Raw genomic sequence first — 19,461 nt, 5'->3', positions numbered from 1 at the left:
ACTTGTGTTTATTTTCTTGAGGCAACGGTCTTGACGACAATCAAAACATGGAGGATGTTTAGGTGAGTGCCGCACTGCAAGTCTTGAGGAGGCCAGAGGGCTGCTGCCCTTCTCCTTAGGTTTTATAGCGAGGGGCTCAAGTATGTCAAGCAATCTACCCTGCACAAGCCATCCAGTCTATCTTTAGCTGCAGTGAGCAAGTGAATGGAAGGGCCTGACTTATCTTCACTGCTGTCATCGAGGCTGTCGGTATTTTTAGGGGACAGCAGCAGCTGCAAAAGCATTTAACGGTCTTCCATGAACAATGACACTCGGGGTGTCTCAGCACTGAACGCCACAGAGATTGTGGGACCGTTGGTCGAGAAGCCTACGCAAAGGAGGCTGACGGGCCAAACGGGGAACGCTTCGCCAGACCCAGGAAGCGAACGAGACACAGGCACCGGGGGGCCTGACAAGATGGACATACAGAGTACTGGACACTGATAAGGAGGAGCCTCTTCTTTGCACAAGCACACTCACAGCCAAAGGAAAAAAAGGGGATTATAAATTGGTGGCCAAGGCAATATCATACGGAGGAGAGACTCAACACAAGCCTGGGAATAAGAGAGTTGGTGTGTGTGTGGCTGTAGGTGAGGACGAGTGGCTCGGGGATGTGTGTTGACAGTCAGCCCTGAGGACCGAGGAGAGGTAGGTGGCGTGGGGAGTCCAGGGTGCAGCTTCACTGGGGGCAAAGGCCATTCTAATTAAATCAGAAAAGCAAATGTGAGGTTAATCTCCCCTGAAACCCTGTAGGGGATTGCGAAACTGCTGTGTGTGTGTGTGTGTCTCTGTGTGTGTGTGTGTCCCAAACCTCAACTTATGGGCAAGGTGGTACTTCAAGATAATTCTCTCAAGTGTTAGCTTTGTATATTTCTACCAATACTTCATTATCCATCTGCCTTTGACTAGAACTTGGTCTACTCAAGCTGGCCAGTTCTGTTATCTCTATGGGAGACTGATAAAGCAGATAATAGCAGACTGAATAAGTAGATATTTTCTGCTTTCATAAACATAGTATGTTCATTTTCATACGTTTGCATGTTTTGCCATGTATAGTGCAACTTTCCTAAAGCTGGTGTATGAGTCTGGGAATGTACTGTATGCAGACACATCACGGAATTTTGGACTAGCAAGAGATGATGAGCTTTAAGACGGACGTGATAAATGACTAGTGGGAGTTTGTCCATCTCTAGAACACTTGGGTTGGGGATCATTTTCCTGAAGAAGACAGCTGTATGTCAGCGACTCCGAGAGCTCACAGCTCTCTCCAAAACTGGATAAACTGCCCCGGGTCATCAGCGTCTTCTGGCAGGTACCCCATCAGCGTGGTCAAACCTGAGAAGGCGGCCATTAAAAAATCAGATGACAAGACATCAAACTAGACCCAAGCTATTTTACGCGCAACACAAACAACTGCGTCATATGTTATTTAAACAGAAAAGCCACCACGGATCAGCACTGTAATTTTTTTTTTTCCGCAGCCTTATTGCAAATGACAAACAAATCTAATTTTGACAATGACATTTACTGTCTAAATTCTTGAACGAGTCTGCCAAAAGGGGTGTGATGGAGGCTCAGCATATTTTGACGGCGAGGTCCCCTGGGTGTAGGCACTGTAAGTGAGGCCTGTGTTTGTATGTGCACGCGTGTTCCAGGGTGTGCTTTGTGATACCTGACACATGCTCCCTCGCAGGTCTTTATTTAGGACGGACTATATTAAGCACTTTCCCATTGAAATACAGCACCAGCTGTGCTGGATATGTGTTGTGCGGGACTGTTGCAACAGCACCAGAGGCCGTTCAGTCAGTCTCCAGTCTGCTTGGCCTGGGGGCTCCTCTCTCAAACATCTTAGAAAGTTCTGGGGAGCACATACTTTGTTGAAATGTAATCGCCAGCACTTGGGAGTACCCACAGTTATAGGTTCTGTCTGCTAGTCGGTGTCATACAATGTTATACAAATCACCTGGGCTCAGCCATCATGCCAGAACACCCTCCATGAGATATCCTGTGGAGATATCATTTTTCCAATAAAGTTTATTGCATGCTATTTGGTTAGGCTATTCTGAATGTTTGAACACCTGCTGGACAAGAGTAATAAAAGGCAGATGCACATATAGTATTTCTTTGCAGAAATAAGACTGTATAATTACTGCTTCCTCCTGGACATGGTGCAAAGGTGTACAGGTCAAACAAGCAAATAATTTGGATGCATGTCGTAGATGGCGAGAACAGATTTCTTTCTTACCATCAGAGCATGGAGAATGAACATGTATGTATTCCGTATACAGTAAGATGTCAAATATGCACCATATCACAGCTCAGAATGTATTACAGTTTATGAAACTAATGTTGATTTATCAAAACATCTACACTTCTTTGCTATCTCTATCCAATGCAATACGTAACCAATTTTGGTTCCATGCAATGCAATGCAGAGTACTAAGTCTGCTGCTCCTCACTGCTGACTGATTTAGTGTCCCTAGCAAGTAGTAGTACAGTAGTAGCATTTTATTTGTTCCCGATTGGGCAGTTTGTTTTGCAGCAATTTTTTTTTTAAAAATCACATACACGCACATACTCTTGCAACAATCAGTCTTGTAGAATAAGTACATGGTACAAAGAATTTAAAAATATTCCTGAGATAAATCAAGATAAAATGTGGATAGAGATACTGAAGTTACCAATGTTTCCTTGCCTGCAACTGCCTACTATGTTGGGGTAAAGGGAAACCACTTAAGTGCTTGCCTCTTATTGATCTGATAGGACCTTTGTGATCAGTATTGATGATGCTCTCTCAAATATTTCCCACTGACTTGTGTGGAGTTCCCCAGGGTTTGATTTTAGGTCCCCTTCTGTTCTCACTTTTATTTATTACCCCCTGGACAGATTTTCAGGAAGTATGGGGGTTTCTTTAATTGCTATGCTGATGATACCCTGATTAAGAGATAATACATTGCACACAACTTGGTATTGTCCACATAGAGCATATTAAGTTATGGCTGTGCAAGAGCTTCCTGAATCTTAGAGAAAACGAGAGAGGTCTTTGGCCAGTCTGTTAGGCAATATCATTTCATTGACTCATGTACAACATGTTCTCATTACTTGTGAGAAGATGGTCCACAGTCTTAAAACTTTCAGACTGGACTATTTTCATGCAACCTTTATTCGACCATTCAAGTAATCCAACTTTTGGCTGCTAGACTTTTCAGAAAAGGCACAATAAGTGAGTTTGATCACATCACTCTTGTTTCATAGGCTACACTACACTGGGTCCCAGTGATTAGAACTGATTTCAAGATTAGAACGGATAATATTGTTGTGCTGTCAATGGCCAAGCTCAAACCTATATTTCAACTGTACTGACCTCTTATGCTCCGCCGAGCCCTAAGATCCTTTAATCAACTTTCAATGATTTTACCGATCTATTTTTAAATCTAAGGGTGATCAAGCTTTCACTGTTGTTGGTTTGAAAGCATGGAATAATCTTCCATTTCATATCAGACCAGCTGCCTGCTTTTAAACCTAGACTAAAAACAAACAATAGATGCATATTTCTTACATTTAATTTGAATATGGTGCCCTGCTCCATTCACTGGATAGTATGCCCTCTGAGGTTTTACTTTTCTTTGTGCTTTTCATTCAGTCTGAGGTCCTATGGTTTTGTAGTCTTTCATTGTATTTCTTTGTTTTTAACTCTTTTACCACATCACTTTTAATTGAGTTCTTCTGCTTTTTAGTGTATTTTATATTATTTGTACCTTTAATCTTAATTATTTAAAGTAAATCTAAAATTGATCTAAGTTTATCTTCAATCTATCTGTCTTGACTGTACAGCACCTTACAACTCTAGTTGTAGAAGTTAGAAATAGAATATATACTTTTTTGATCCCATGAGGGAAATTCAGTTCTCTGCATTTAACCCAATTTAACCGAATTAGTGAACACACAGCACACAGTGAACACACAGTGAGGTGAATCACACAACCCAGAGCAGTGAGCTGCCTCCCCAACCAGCGGCGCTCTGGGAGAAATGAGGGATTAGGTGCCTTGCTCAAGGGCACTTCAGCCGTGGACTGGTTGGGGATCGAACCGGCAACCCTCAGGTTACAAGCCCAAAGCCCTAACCAGTAGGCCACGGCTGCCAAGTTGACTTGGCTTGGCTTCATTTAGCTGTCACTTCTATCTTCTATGCGCCTTTACAGGGTAAATAATAAGTACATATTTTCCTCTCTTTCAGATATCTATTCAACCCACAGGTACAGGGCTGAGACGATCGTGCGACACCGAGAGCTGCATGCCAGTGGGGGTGAGCTAAGGAGCAGAGATGGATGTGTTCGGAGGTGCGCCCCGCTTTCTGGCCTACCCTCGCCCTGTGGTGGTGCAGACAGGCACAGACGGCGTCCTGAAGTGCCAGATTGGCGGGGACCCTCGGCCAGCGGTCATATGGGAGAGAAACAACGAGCAGATCCACGCGGAGGGACGCTACCGTGTGTTTGAGGACGGCAATGTGTACAACCTCATCATCACTGGAGTAAACTCAGAGGACAGTGGGCAGTACATATGCAAGGCCAAGAACTGCATTGGGGAAACGTACGCAGCGGCGACTCTGAAAGTGGAGGGAGAAGCTCAAGAGATGGAACTGAGGGAAGAGAACAAGCCTCGTTTCCTCATCAAGCCGCTCTCCACACGTGTCGCCAGGGGCGAGGACGCAGTGTTCTCTTGCAAGCTGTGGGGCAACCCCCGTCCCGAGGTCGTCTGGGAGAAGGACGGCAGGAAGCTGAACGAGATCTTCGAGAGCACCCACTTCAGCGTAGGGTACCAGGAAGGGGGATGGTTTCAGCTTAAGATCTTTAAAACCCGCGCGCCTGACGGAGGCGTATACACATGCAAGGCCAGGAATGAGTTTGGGGAGGGTCTGGCCGGAGCTGTGCTGCTGGTGGACGCTGGTCCAGGGCACGACGATGACGGAAACAGAAATGGCTACACGAACGGACACTGGAAGGGCCATCAGGGGAAACAAAGGAGTGGGAGGCAGGTCGCGTCACGTCTAAAGGACGACCCTCTGCCAAACTCGACCAAAGTAAAAATGTTTGCAGTGACTGAGGGAAAACATGCCAAGTTTCGTTGTTATGTGACAGGGAAACCTAAACCTGAAATAATATGGAGAAAAGACGGCAGACTTATCTTGTCTGGACGTCGCTATCTATTATACGAAGACAGAGAGGGCTACTTCACTCTGAAAGTACTCTACTGTAAACAACAAGACAATGGAGTATATGTGTGTGCTGCATCCAACACTGCGGGACAAACTCTTAGCGCTGTGCATCTGTCTGTGAAAGGTAAGGACATTCCAATATATTTGTCCATCTTATATAATAGGCTCTTAATAATGAGCTGAACTTAGATGTAATGCCAATGTGGTACTAGAATAGCATAACATCAGCACATTTCTATGCAGTAATAGCATGTGTATTCAAATGTATTGTAGTTTTCTTTGCAAATACTATTTAAGACAATGATTATATGATTATATGAAATGCTCAGTGTAATTCTGAGCATTTCATGCAAATATGACCAACTTTCCTACGCATTTTATATATGTTCACTAATACTTAAATGTACATTCCTTTAGAATTACATCAATACAATAGGTACTTAATAGAGATTCTTTATAACTATATAGAGAGCCTTTAAAATGTGGCCTTTTTCTTCCTTTAATGCCTGTGGCAACATTAAAGGGACCATTCAAGCCCTCCCATAATCCCATCAATGATCCAGAAAATGCATGGCCTCTGTAATTTGCCAATTATTCAGAGCATGGTGTGCCAAACATGCCAATTAGTAATTGACATTGCTCTTAATGAGATGTCTTAATTGTGTGAAGTGCACCGGGGGAGTTTTAAAATGACTTGAACATGGCAAGGCTCATTGACATGAAGTGGATTCCACTCAGTCCCATGTCTGCAAAGTCACTTAGGTTCTGAAAGGTCTAGGGGCCATGCATGTGATAGAAATCTCTGGAGGTGGGATCACATTTCTCACATGGTCCGCAGAACAGTCAAAGCTGAACACTTGCATGCAACCATGCATCAAAGCTAGGGAGCACCCAAATTATGTAACTTCTATGGGATTTCAGTTAACATAATTGCATTTTCATGCACATAAATAACAATCCCAAACAGGGCTCAGTTGCTTCTGATTCTATTGTGTATTTAGATACTGCTGAATCAGTGTGTATATAAAGTAGATTACATGGTTGTTCGAGAGCAACGGCTTTCCCATATATGAGCTGAAGAAATAGCTACACAGTCAGCTAAATACATAGTGGCTACTATGTGCAGTTCAGATTCTTTGGTTTACAACTGTCTGGTACTGTCTGATGGTATCGGTTACAAACAGTTTATTTTCAATCCAACACCTCACCGTGTTAATGATCTTTCCATGACTTACTTAAATGATGCCACTTGTCTCTTGATTCTATCTATCTTGTTTGCTTCACTGGTATTTACTGTCTTGTGAGCTGCATTTCAGCTATGCAAATTGGAGCAATTACTGGCTGGTAAGGAAGTCATGAACATGGTTGAAATATTTCATGTTATCTTTCTTATTTAAGTAGATAGAAACGCAATAAAGCTCAATTTATACTAATCTTAATGTACAGCTAATTAAAATCACACATATTCACAAGTAGCTTTCCATATCTATTAGTACAACTTAATCTATCAGAGAGCTATGTGAGACCTTTCCTAACACGTGGCCATCAGTGAGATAATGCCTCATTGCCTAGAAATAGCCTTGTGAATCTATCTCCTTTTCATCAACATTGCTAGAGCCACCTGTGAGGTTCAAGCAGCCGCTCTGTGATCTGCAAGTCTGGGAGCGAGACCTGGCCATTCTCGAGTGTGAGGTGCCAGAGGACTCTGTTCCTATCACATGGTACCTGGAGGACAGGAGGTTACAGCCAGGAGCCAAATATGGGATGGAGGAGTGGGGGACAAAGCGCAGGCTCACAATCCGTGACATCGGGGTCGACGATGACGGCATCTATCTCTGTGAAATGCCAGACGGTGGGAGAAGCATAGCTGAAGTAGCTGTCAAAGGTAAATGCATTTGGATTCTTTAGTTCTGGCTCTGGGTTGTGTGTCCTGACATAACCTTCAGATTCCCTTCATTTTTTTTTTTTTTTTACAGGGTTTACAGGGTTTAATCTAGTGTCAAAAGAGTAGCTTAGTTGACTTTCAGTTTCAGCTTTGCCAAATTATTCTGCACTCACTGGCTTGAGACCATAGACAGTAAAAGATATGGACTCAGTCATCCCATAGACTTCGATCGTGACAAGTGAAGGAAATTTGAACCAATTTCCTTATGGTCGACTTTGGTTGTCATGCATCCTCATACTGCCTTCATACTGGCTGTAAACACGGAGGACTCGACTTTAAAAGTCCCGACCTCCGAAAAAGTGTGTTCACGAGATCAGCTCGGAAAATAAATACAGAAAACTCATAAATAAGTGATTAGAACTGCCTTCTATGGTAACAAGGAAAATATCTCGGGTGAGTGTTTCTTTCTGTATTGTTAATTTAGTGATAAATTGCCATGCTTATTTAGCCTGGCAAGCCAAACTACACAGAAATGTATAATCTGGGGTCGGACCATTCACAGAGTTGAAGCCTGTGGGTGGGATTAACAGTTGTCTTTCAAACTGCCTCTGCACGTAATAGGCCAGCATTTGTGACCAATCGTAGCCGGTCGGCAAAACGGCAAATACATCCTTCTTTAAAGCGAATGACTTGAGTGCTTCTTTCTGCTCAAACTTCAAAGAAAAGCCCAAGTCTAACTCTTCCAAAGCCGCTTCGTTAGCCTCATCCATCTTTTGTTTTTCTCTATGGTTGTGCGATACGGTCTCAAACCCAACTCGTCGAACGAGGACGCATGGTCCAGCCCCCTGGCGTCTTATCGGAAGCCGAAGGTGAGCTAAGGCGGGCTCAAGGACTCCGTACACAGATAGAGCGTTCTGATTGGCTAGGCTGAACTCGAGCCTAGCGCAGGCTTGGCCTCAACGGTGCGACCCTAGACCATCCCGCTAGGCAAAAATATTTTTGCCCGCTAGGGTGCGTCTAGATTTCTAGGCTATTGCTTATTTGTAATCAGTGAAATTCGCCTCTTGTGTTATTGCAACGGGGAGGCCATTGTGGTTGGAAAATATGATAGTGACGTCAAGTCAGATACCTCGGGGCACAAGACTTCCGCACGAGTCTCCGAGCAAAAAATTCAACTCGACTTTGCGCTCAAGTAATTCTTCCGCTATCTGAGGTCGGAATTTCCGAATACTCGATGTGGCATGAAGACGCTATTAGTCCAGGCATGTGAGAAACATGTGATGTTAAGCAATGGACTGAAAGACATTAACTCGTCAGGTAGCCGTTGTGAGAAGGAAATTGATAGGCCTAACAGGCAGAGTAGGCCTAATGCAAGTTCCAGTGCAGCTTTTCATTGGGATTTGTTCTGACGTAGTGCCAACCCATCAAAACATCACTTTATTGTTATCTCCTCTTTGATGCTTTCCTAAATATCTTACAAGTGGACATTCCACCAGACTGCCTTCAAGTTTCATATCAGAGAATACGGTTACTTGACTTCTGTGTGAGGATAAGTCGCAATGGCTACTCATTACGTCGTGATAGCATTGATTTTGGAAAAAGGTTTATTTCTCAGCCATAAAGTGAGTTACGAGATTATGACGCCAATCACACAAAGTTGATTTCTCCGAAAATACAAAAGGTTCATGTAAAAGCTTAAAACTCTTTAGATGTAACGTTGTTTGATGTCAAAGCGGTTCCAAAATGAATGGGGTTCCATGGAATGCTAGCTGGAATTGGTCAGTGTCTAGCCTCAGAGTTGCCAACAGTGGCTACATCTCCAAACCCTTGCTTGAGACCCAATGACTCAAATAAATTCACTTTTAAAAAAGTCTGCAGCGATAGCTAAATGGCAAATAGCTATCAGCTAATTCTAGGCTATACCTGTTTGTTTGTCTGTATACCTGCTATACTTGAATGCATTACCAAACAATTTGCTCAAGTGAATAATCCAAGGTAGGTTATAGCTAGCAACCAACAATGAGCTATTACTATGTCAGATGAAAGCAATGTCTTCTCTCTTTTGTATTTTTGTCATTAATACCAAATGTGTGACTGTGTGGCAAGAATATTTGTGTTGTTGCTGGAGAAGTATTACAAATTTCATTTTTAATTTCTTTGTGTATTTTTCTGTTATTTTTATGTATTCTCTCTAATAATTTATCTATTTTGTCTGCAAGGTACAATTGTTAGAAAACTTCCCAGAAAAGTGGATGTTCTGGAGGGAGAAAATGCTGCCTTCTGTGTGGAGGTGGAGGAAGAAGAGATGGACATCCACTGGTATAAGGAAGGAGTAGAGCTGAGGGAGACTCACCAAACTATCCTCAAGTCTTTCGGCAGAACTCATATCTTGGTATTTGTCAATACCACACCACAAGATTCTGGTCTAGTGATATTTTACGTGGGCAGATCAAAGACTTCATCTCAGCTACGGGTGAAAGGTTTGTTCTCAGAGATTTTTTAATCTTGTGGTCCTCTATGTAGGTAGTGCCAGGCTTTAGTACTCAGATGCTAGAATCTATCAGTCTAGATTACTTAATTGTTATGAGATCTGTTTGTAAAATGTGCCCAATACTGATACAACCTCACTTCTGTTTCTCTGTCCTCATTTTTCAGCGGTGAGGCACTGCCCCCCTACTTGTCCAGTGGGGGTACAGATCAACACAGAGCGTGCAAACGCAGCACTCCTCTCCTGGGTTCCCGCCCCCGACTCGCGGAAGAACCCACCCTCGGGGTACGTTTTGGAGAGGCAGGAGGTGGGCTCCCAGGAGTGGCTACAGTGTCTAACCACTGACTCAGCCACTTCAGTGGAGATCCTGGGCGATAGCGTGCCATGCGAGGCAGACTACCGATTCCGCATTTGCAGCGTCAACAAGTATGGGAGGAGTGGCAACGTTGAGTTCCCTCGCGCTGCTCATCTGGGTAATTAACATGTCAACGTGGCCCAAAAATAGACACAGTAAATCACGTGATGTAAAACATGACTGCAAGCCCCATTATACAACAACCAAGCAAACAGACAAACAAATGAATAAAACATGGGAAATAAGAGTCTCATACTTGCCTATTTCTTTCAGTTCCAGTGGCAAGAATACAAGCACCACTTCAGGACGCCCTGGTTCCAGAGGGCCAGGACGCTTGCTTTACCATTGAGCTGTCTGCCTCTGTCATTGGCACGTGGTTCTTGAATGGCACCCAGCTGCAGGACGATGATCGATTCTCCATGCGGCGCACACGTACGCATCAGACCCTGCGGATACGTGGGGTACGAGACACAGATAATGGCGCTGAAATCACATTCATTGCCTATGGAATTAGAGATTCAGCTGCACTCTATATCCAAGGTAATCATATACATTTGCTCAAATTACTGTAACATTTCACGAAATGTGAGTCAACATAAACAAGTGTATTCCAAGTGAGCTTGCCACTTGCCATAATTCATTCTTATTTGTGCTTGCTCCAGCTCCCCTCGTAAAATTCACGCCGCTGTCAGAGATGGACAGAAACAAGTTTGTTGAAGTAGGAAACCCAATAGTGCTCTATTGCGAGTTATCAGACCCTGAAGCCCCAGTCCACTGGTACAAGAATGGTGTCGAATTGCATTCAGGTGAGGGTCTCGCCATCCAATCAGAGGGAACCATGAGGAGAATTGTCATCCAGTCAGCAGAGTTCTCTCACTCAGGGGTGTACAGCTGTGATGCCATCGATGACGTCATAAGATTTAATGTGGAAGTAGAGGGTGAGTGATGATCTTTATGTCTCCTAACATAAACTACTAACACCCTCATGCATTGTTGAGCCCTCAAACCATGATCTCAGTTGTGTACAAACTAAATCACTTCCTGAGGAGTAAATATACAGTATATTAGTAAACAGAGTGAAGAGATTATACACTTATATATATTCTTACGCTCATATATATTTTACTCATATCCATCAATGAAAACACTTGTAGCCCCACCTGCAAGGTTCTCACTGCTTCCTGATTCTGAGAGAAGCAAGTCCATTGAAGTTGGACGCCCCATTGTGCTCCAGTGTGAGCTTTCAGATCCCACTGCCCAGGTCTACTGGTACAAAGATGGAACAAAGCTCCAACAGCAAAGTGGTCTGAGCATCCAGACAGATGTCAATAAGAGAACACTTGTTGTCCAGTCGGCTGAGTTTTGCCATTCTGGAATATACAACTGCAAGGCAAAAGGCGACGCTGTCCAGATCAATGTGGATGTCAAAGGTGACTCAAACTTTTATATTGGCCCTCAAAATTAACTTATAAATATCTAGAAAAGCAACTAACAGCAGTGGCCTTGGATGCTGGCAGTTGGAATCCCCTGTAATGGCAGGGAATCTGAGAATGCCATAATCTTGGTCTAACAGAAAGGAAGTCAATTAATGGAGTTGTATAAATGTTCATTATAATAGATTTGTTGTTTTTTGTGCAACTTTTGCACAAACTAACATTGCCAACTACCATTTTGCAATTGGTAATAAGCATTGCTACTAGCTTACCACTGTAAAAAAAATGACTGAAAGTTATACCATCTTAATATACTTTAAAATATCTGTAGCTCCTCCAGTGAGGTTCACAGCTATCCCTGAGGCTGAGAGAAGAAAAAGCATTGAGGCAGGCTGCTCCTTCATGCTGCAGTGTGAGGTATCCGACCCCACTGCCAACGTCCTTTGGCATAAGGATGGAACGCAGCTCAGTGTAAAATCTGGACTAGCATTCCAATCTAAGGGCAGCTTAAGGACATTGCATATCGAGTCCACCGAACTGTCTGACTCTGGCATGTACAGTTGTGCAACCGAGGATGATGCCATCGAATTTCATGTGGAGATCAGAGGTGATACTCTCATCTTTGTTGTTTTCTGTAATATGGATTAACGTTGTTTCGTCTCACTAACACGGCTAATGACTATTGCTTTGTTATGTGTGTCAGATTTGTTCGTATGTACTCTTGTTCCATTATTTTTTTCATTCAGTGTCTCAGTCTTCGTGTACTTTCTATGCTTTCATTTGTTATTGTTGCTACTGGTGTCTACAGTCACAGTTCATTGAATTTTGGTTTAGTTTTCTCTCTTTCAGAATCAGTGTGTCATGTCTCAGACCAGTGTATCTAAAACCTTCTGCTTTGACTCTTATTGGTTCTGTCATGGATCACCACCCCATAGCTAAGCCAGTGAGGTTCGCTGCTGTGTCTGAAGACGAGAAGAGCAAATGTGTTGAAGCAGGCTGCCCTTTTCAACTGCAATGCGAACTGTCAGACCCCTCTGGTACAGTCTGTTGGTATAAGGATGGCAAAGAGCTTCTTCCCGAGATGGGACTGGATGCTCAGGCGGATGGCACCATGAGAAGGCTGGCAGTACTGTCGGCAGAGATGTGCCATGCTGGACAGTACAGCTGTAAGACATCGGATGACTCTGTCCACTTCACTGTGGAGATCAAAGGTGATTTGTGGCTTTTTAAGACACTTGTTCATACAAGTAACCTCTGTGCACTTTGGCAAACCAGACGCGACTAACCTTTGGCAGCTTTTTGTGTCGTCTTTTGTCTCATAGTGCTGCTGTTGATGATTATGGCTCTTATGTCTGCATCTCAACGTGTGGGCACTTAAAACGTAAATTGTTACCTGTTTTGCACTACTTGATTTAACTTGCTTTTCGGGCAAATGGTCTGAGATGTCACAGAAAAGTCAGTCTGGGTAATCTGTACATGGACTTATAAGTATAACCCAACTGTTATATATTCCAATATTATGCGAAGAATTATCCTCAGCTCAACCAGTGAAGCTCTCAGCCTTGCCGAAGGCTGTAAAATGTGAACTTCCTGATGAAGGCCCCTCAGCTGGTATAGACTGTGAGATCTCAGACCCTATTGCCACGGTGTGCTGGTACAAGGACGAAGTAGAGCTCATCTCAAAAACGGAACCTCAAATCAAAACGGAGGGTACAAGAACCGTGGTTGTCCACTCGAGACAACCCACTGGCTCGGAAAAGTACGGCTATGTGAAAGAGGATGGTGTCATCCAGTTAGATGTACAAGATCAAGGTGATTTTTGATATCTTTGCTTGAAAACATTTTTAGATAGACTAACCATGTGTTTGCTCTGTAGCTTTTTTTTACAATGAGTCCAACAATGTGTGAGCTGCCTGTAGCTTTGGGACTCTACACACGTAGTTAGTGGAGCTACTGTTCTGTAGTACAGTATATGCATATGGTTGTTCTGTTTGTGGCTGGATATGTCTCTTTTTTCAGTTTTGCTAACAAATCGACCGTACCAGTAATTATTTTTTTGCCCCTTGACTGCTGAATGACTGATCGCCTGTAGCACCGCCTGTGAAATTTGAAGCGGCTCCCGAAGTTCAGAAGATTGAGAGCGTTGACCCCACTGGTGTAACCACTGTGCTCCAATGGGAGAACTCTGAATCCACAGCTGAGGTCTGTTGGCACAAAGTCGGAACTGAGCTGCTGCATGAAGCTGGAACTATGATTCAGCCCGAAAATGCTGTGAGAAAAGTGACAAACCTTCACATGGCTGAGCTATCCCAGACAGGGATATGCAACAGTGTCACGGCAAACGATGCCTTCCAAATTAATGTGGACATCAAAGGTGGTGTGTGTCACTACTGTACAGTACACATTCAATTCAGAATACAGGAGCATTACCCTAGTTGAGGTGACTCGTCAGCTTATTGTTTTCTCTGTGGCTTTGTCCAAACAGCAGAGCCTACTCACTCTGATCTGCTCAGTGAGATATCTGATGACTCTATCCCGTGCACGGTGGAAAGGAAAGGTGATCAAATGCTACTTCAACCTAAGCACACTTTAACCCCATGTCTTTCTGCCACTAACCTCCAAAAGGTGTTTTGTGCTACTCTGGTCTTCCCTGAAGATGCTGACCCTCACATGCCATACATGCATCTTGGTTATTCCCATCCCCGAGAGAGAAAGCCCAACAGACTAATCTACCGCTAAGTTGTCTTGTGATCCCAACATCGGTTGGTCTGTAGAATCCTGAAGTCTTCCAAACTAACCCTCATGTCCAGTCTGCAAACATGTAAATCTTCATTCTTAACTGGCTCTCAACCATGAATTCATCCGAGCTTGTAGGCAATGTAGGACCTTGCTTGAGGCACACCTTCTTGCTCCCATGCTGTCTAAGCACCATTCCTCCGCATCACAACTACTATGATTCTAGATCTCTTAGAGTGTTTGAAAGAATGAATGAATGAATGGATGGATGGATGAATCAGTAAATGAAGCTAACTGGTGAGTGACAGGCTGAATGAATGTGATTTAATGTGACTGACCCACGTTCTTGATGACTGTCTCATAACCTGTGTTTAATCTGTTGTCAGACCAGCACTCACATGGTCGCTTCTCTTAAACTCCCATTCTTTTCCATATCTCCATGAGTCTCTTACAAAATACTTTGTGAAAACCACTTCAGAAATACTGAAAACCTCTCTTTGTATATATGAAAATGCGCCTAGCTGGACCTATGAGATTTGCAGTCATACGTGAAGTTGAGAAGTACAAGTCTAATGAAGAGACAAGTCTACAAAATGTTGACTATGAGATGTCGCATCCAGCCACCAGCCCTGTTGATGGGCGCATAGATGAAGAAGAAGTTCAACAATCACCAATCAATGCTACAACTATACAAACACACACAGGCCAATCAGAAGAGCTATGGCCCTTGAAACACTGTCATGAGGATGACGATGTCAAAACATTTAAGGTGGATGTTGAAGGTGATTTAAATAGTTAGCTCAACCACAAAGTGGCAATGATGTGAGCCCACATTGTAGGAATGATCTATCTGCAGTCCTCTCATTTAACAACTCTAACTCATTCTTAATCGTAGGAATTTAAATTTTAATCAAAATAATGGAAAAGTTATTGTGTTTTAGTGAAATAGATTAATTGTATGCACTGAGAAGTACTTTCATCGTTTAACCGAAGTGTACATTGAACATTTGAGTCAAAACCACAGTCATCTTAAACTTGTAAACATCCAATGACAACATTGCGTGATTATATCAAATTAATTCTTGACGCCATAATTAATCTCTAGTCAAAAATCTCATCGCACGGAGCCTTCAAATCCTATTTCATATTTAGTGACAGTAACACAAGTCTCTGTTTATATAACTTGAAATATCCTCAGCTCCCTCTATGGAAAGTACCACACCTTCTGAAGTGGAGAGACAGATATCCAATGAAGCAGACAATTCTGTAGTAGAGGATAATGACACTGGACGTCCTACTGCCGAGGTGGGCTTGTGCCGAGATGAGTTACAGGATGAACCAGATGTTCTGCAGCAAGATAGAGTGGAAATGCTATCACTTGGCACGGTGGAGGAAATGGTGGTCGTACCATCTATGGTGTCTCATAGAGAGGAGGTCGTCTGTGAGACCCCGGAGTGCACAGAACAGTCTCATGAAGACCTACAAGGTGACTCAAGGCTTTTTGTCTGTTGTAACAAATTAATTTTTTTCCCCTGCGTAAAAAAAAGCCACTAACAAGTTCTAGCCTTGTCTCTTTGTTTTGTTGCCTATAGCAGCACTTAAAACATATATTCGCATGTAAATCAAACTGTAGTTGTTTGCTGATGCTAATTTCAATCTCTTCCAAACACTCAAACACTTGTAGACACACAAGTGACAATTGCAGCTGTCCCAGAGATTGAGAGGAACAAGTCCACTGATGCTGGCTGCCCAGTTGAACTACAGTGTGAGGTCTCAGACCCCAGTTCTCCAGTCTTTTGGTACAAGGATGGCACTGAGCTCCTTCCTGAAAATGGATTTATTATCCAATCAGAGACCACAACTAGGAGACTCACTATTCCATCGCCACAGCAGTCTCATACTGGGGTATATAGCTGCAAGACTGTGGACGATATCATTTTATATAAGGTGGATGTCAAAGGTGATTTAAAACTAGTTTACTCAATTTAACGATTAATTTAGAAAAGATAAATAGTTGCAATGGCTGTTAACTCGATACAGAAAAAAAAACGAAGCTTAACCATTAAAACAACATACATTATTATAATATAGACTAATGCTATGTTTAAAACTGCTGAGTTACCAGACTTACTAAATTTGCCATTCCATTTTATGTTGATAGTGTCTGCTGAATACTATTTAATCTGTTAATTTATTTTCTACAGACTACATTGTTCTATCTCTAAGCCATCAAATACGAATTTCTATCACCAAAGAACAAAAATCAATAACTTAACCTGACATTTGAATTTGACGAATTACAGATCAGATCAGATCAGATCATGATATTTAGCATTCGGTTTAATGCCTATTACTTTATTATAAAATTACAATCCTAATATTATTACTTTCCCAAAATAAATCATTGACAAAATATACTCTCAAATCTATGAATTAATTATAAACACACTATTTTTCAAAGTACTTGTTTGAATTTTGAAATTGGTGTTTAATTAAACCCCTCAGCTCCACCACCGATATTTTCCGCCATTCCCGAAGCGGAGAAGAACAAATCCATTGAGGCAGGCAGCCCTATTGTCCTGCGATGTGAAATCTCAGACCCCACCGCTGAAGTCTGCTGGTACAAAGACGGAGTGAGACTCCACCCGCAAAGTGGCAATGCCATCTTATCGGAGGGCACTCTCAGAACTCTTGTTGTCCATGCAGCAGGGCCATGTCACGGTGGAGTGTACACTTGTGAGACTAAGGACACGGCACTCCACTTTGCCGTGGACATAAAAGGTGATTCCAAACAGACCCACAGAATGGTAGTAAACTCCCTCTTAATTAACACTAACCACCTGCGCACTGTAGTAATGACTAACTAATGTTGTGGAGCATTCCCCAGAATCCCCACCCTTTAGTTTGGTTTAGTTGGAGTGCAAGGACATGACATCCCCTGAGTAAACTACATTTAAATTCAGGACCTCTCCCCCAAAAGATCAGTATTAATACCACAATAGTGGTGTAACTCCTAAATGATACAGATTATCATTATGATTTTCATTATTTGGGTTGAATCTAATCTAAAAGCTGTAGCATCTGTCTGTCTGTCTTTAAATGTGTTGTCATTGAAATCCACAAGGCTTGTTGTCTATAGCTGTCTTATCTTGTTCATTAAAGTATGTGCATGATATGGCATACAGGTGACCTAACGTAATCTTTTAATCCTCTTAATCTTGAATGTAGTTCTTCAGAAAACGGAAGACTTGCTCACTTAACATGACTATAAAGTCACACTGTACTTGACACAAATGGACATTCCCTGTACAATAATACACTAGCAAAACATTCCCAGTTGTTTTCCCAGTAATAACTTACTCTTCCCAGATTGATGCCCTTGTGTTGTCTTTGTTTTAAATGTGTTCTTGTCTTTTGCTTCGGAAATGTGCAATCCTTATATCTTGCGCTCTCTGATCTTGGATACATGCCTTCTATTTCATAGTGTTAGCCGATGTGTTTATTTTGTGTTGACGTCTAATTACTTCAGTATTACAAGGTGATTACCATGATAGCATACTTAAATGCACTTTTGCCTTCTCTCTCTTCTGTGTTAATAGTCTGTCCACTGTGTATTTCATGTCTTCAGTATATCATCATCATTTTAAATATTACAGTGTCTCATTTACGGCAACAGTGATACTCCCTCAGCCTGCACACTCGCCGAATACTACTACATCCTATGGTATGAATGATTTTAAAATATTTCACTTTTTGACTAGTGTCCCATTACATTCAAAACATATCCATAGCTCCACCAGTGACGTTTTGTGCCATACCTGAAGATAAGCAGAGGCGGTGTATTGAAGCAGGCTGCCCTTTTGAACTCGAGTGCGAGATATCAAATCCTGCGGCTCACGTCACCTGGTACAAAGATCGTAGAGAACTGGAGCCCCAAGGTGAAATTGAGACTCTGTCTGAGGGGGCCAAGAGAAAGCTGTCTGTGCCAGCAGCTGAGGTTCACCACACAGGGATATACACCTGCAAGACAGCAGACGATGCCATCAGATTTAATGTGGATGTCAAAGGTGACATGCAAATGTTTTAATTTGTCTTTCATGTGTGGTACATAAAGGTTTTTTCCTTCTTTTTTTCCAGAAAGCATAGTAATGTTCTTTTTTTATGCAACTCAACCCTGTGTAGTTCCATCACCAAGGTTCATACCACTTCCAGAAGTAGAGAAGAACAAGTCTGTCACAGTAGGCCAGCGAATCGTGCTCAAATGTGGGATTTCAGACCATAATGCCGAGGTCAGCTGGTATAAGGATGGAGAACAGTTGTCTGGGAAACATGGAGTGACTATGGAGACAGAGGGAAATGAGCGAAAACTCATTGTTGCATCAGCAAGTCTTTCTGACTCCGGGCAATACAGCTGTGCTGTTGCTGATGATGCTGTTTCGTTCAAGGTGGATGTCCAAGGTGATTCTTTCACTACACTGTCACCCAGATTTGTAGTCTGTGAGGTCCTAACCTTTGTCAAATTTCTTTTCTTTTCTGCAAATTATTGTCCAGATTGGTGCCTTCACTTGGCCAATAATCTGTTTGCATCTGATGTTTGATTTTACATTAACTGCTTGGCATTTTCATTTTCCTTTATTGGGAATTATAGTGATATGTAACTGAAATCTTCACGACACCCTTCTTTTAAACCTTCCCCAAAACTCCCATAGCTGTTCCTGTGAGGTTCTCAGCACTTCCAGATGTTGCAAGGAACAAGTTTGTTGAAGCAGGCTGTCCCATTGTGCTACAGTGTGAGATCTCAGACCCCACTGCCCAAGTTTCCTGGTTTAAGGATGGAAATCAAGTCCTCCCAATAGGCGGTCTTGACATCCTATCAGAGGGCACCTTCAGGACTCTGATCATCCAATCAGCAGAGTTGAGTCACTCGGGAGCGTACACCTGTCACTCTGAGGATGATCGCATAGCATTCAAGGTGGATGTTGCAGGTGATTTTGAGCATATACTTTTTCTCAAAACCACTAACCGATTGTGTCAAAATAATGCTTCATCCACTAAATGCTGTTTGCCGGAATTAAAACTTTTAACCTGTAACAGTAGTGTAAACATACTCAAAAATTTGAATCCTAAACAGATTGAAAATTCTCTTAATGAATACTTACAATTGACCATCTAATTGTATTTAATTAAAACTATCCACACCAAGTTAAGGGCATAATGCTTAGTGTTTAGAGTGCATCGAGTTTGTAGATCATCTCTGTGAAATTTTGAATCTGACAATGATGTTACTCATATTTTTTCATCTCATCACCA

General features: G+C 42.5%; 1 protein-coding gene across 5 annotated transcripts in view; it reads left to right on the top strand.

The window, feature by feature from the left end:
* The first annotated feature begins 361 nt into the window (after positions 1-361).
* obsl1b (obscurin like cytoskeletal adaptor 1b) overlaps positions 362-19,461 on the top strand; it is a 35,827-nt gene continuing 16,727 nt past the window's right edge. For 2 of the 5 annotated variants that reach the window (XM_062534134.1, XM_062534133.1), the window contains exons 1-13: positions 362-687; positions 4,277-5,378; positions 6,870-7,139; positions 9,359-9,619; positions 9,795-10,100; positions 10,256-10,522; positions 10,645-10,920; positions 11,137-11,412; positions 11,747-12,022; positions 12,351-12,626; positions 17,943-18,218; positions 18,334-18,609; positions 18,861-19,136. In XM_062534134.1, coding sequence (XP_062390118.1) covers positions 4,364-5,378; positions 6,870-7,139; positions 9,359-9,619; positions 9,795-10,100; positions 10,256-10,522; positions 10,645-10,920; positions 11,137-11,412; positions 11,747-12,022; positions 12,351-12,626; positions 17,943-18,218; positions 18,334-18,609; positions 18,861-19,136 — 4,051 coding nt within the window. In that variant the 5' untranslated portion in view covers positions 362-687; positions 4,277-4,363. The remainder of the gene's footprint in view (positions 688-4,276; positions 5,379-6,869; positions 7,140-9,358; positions 9,620-9,794; positions 10,101-10,255; positions 10,523-10,644; positions 10,921-11,136; positions 11,413-11,746; positions 12,023-12,350; positions 12,627-17,942; positions 18,219-18,333; positions 18,610-18,860; positions 19,137-19,461) is intronic. The other 3 variants (XM_062534135.1, XM_062534136.1, XM_062534137.1) reach the window with 3 other exon arrangements.

Source organism: Sardina pilchardus, chromosome 4, assembly GCF_963854185.1.
Source record: "Sardina pilchardus chromosome 4, fSarPil1.1, whole genome shotgun sequence".
Classification (NCBI taxonomy): domain Eukaryota; kingdom Metazoa; phylum Chordata; class Actinopteri; order Clupeiformes; family Clupeidae; genus Sardina; species Sardina pilchardus.
The sequence above is the reverse complement of the archived record's forward strand: the minus strand, read 5'-3'. Positions and strand labels throughout refer to the sequence as shown.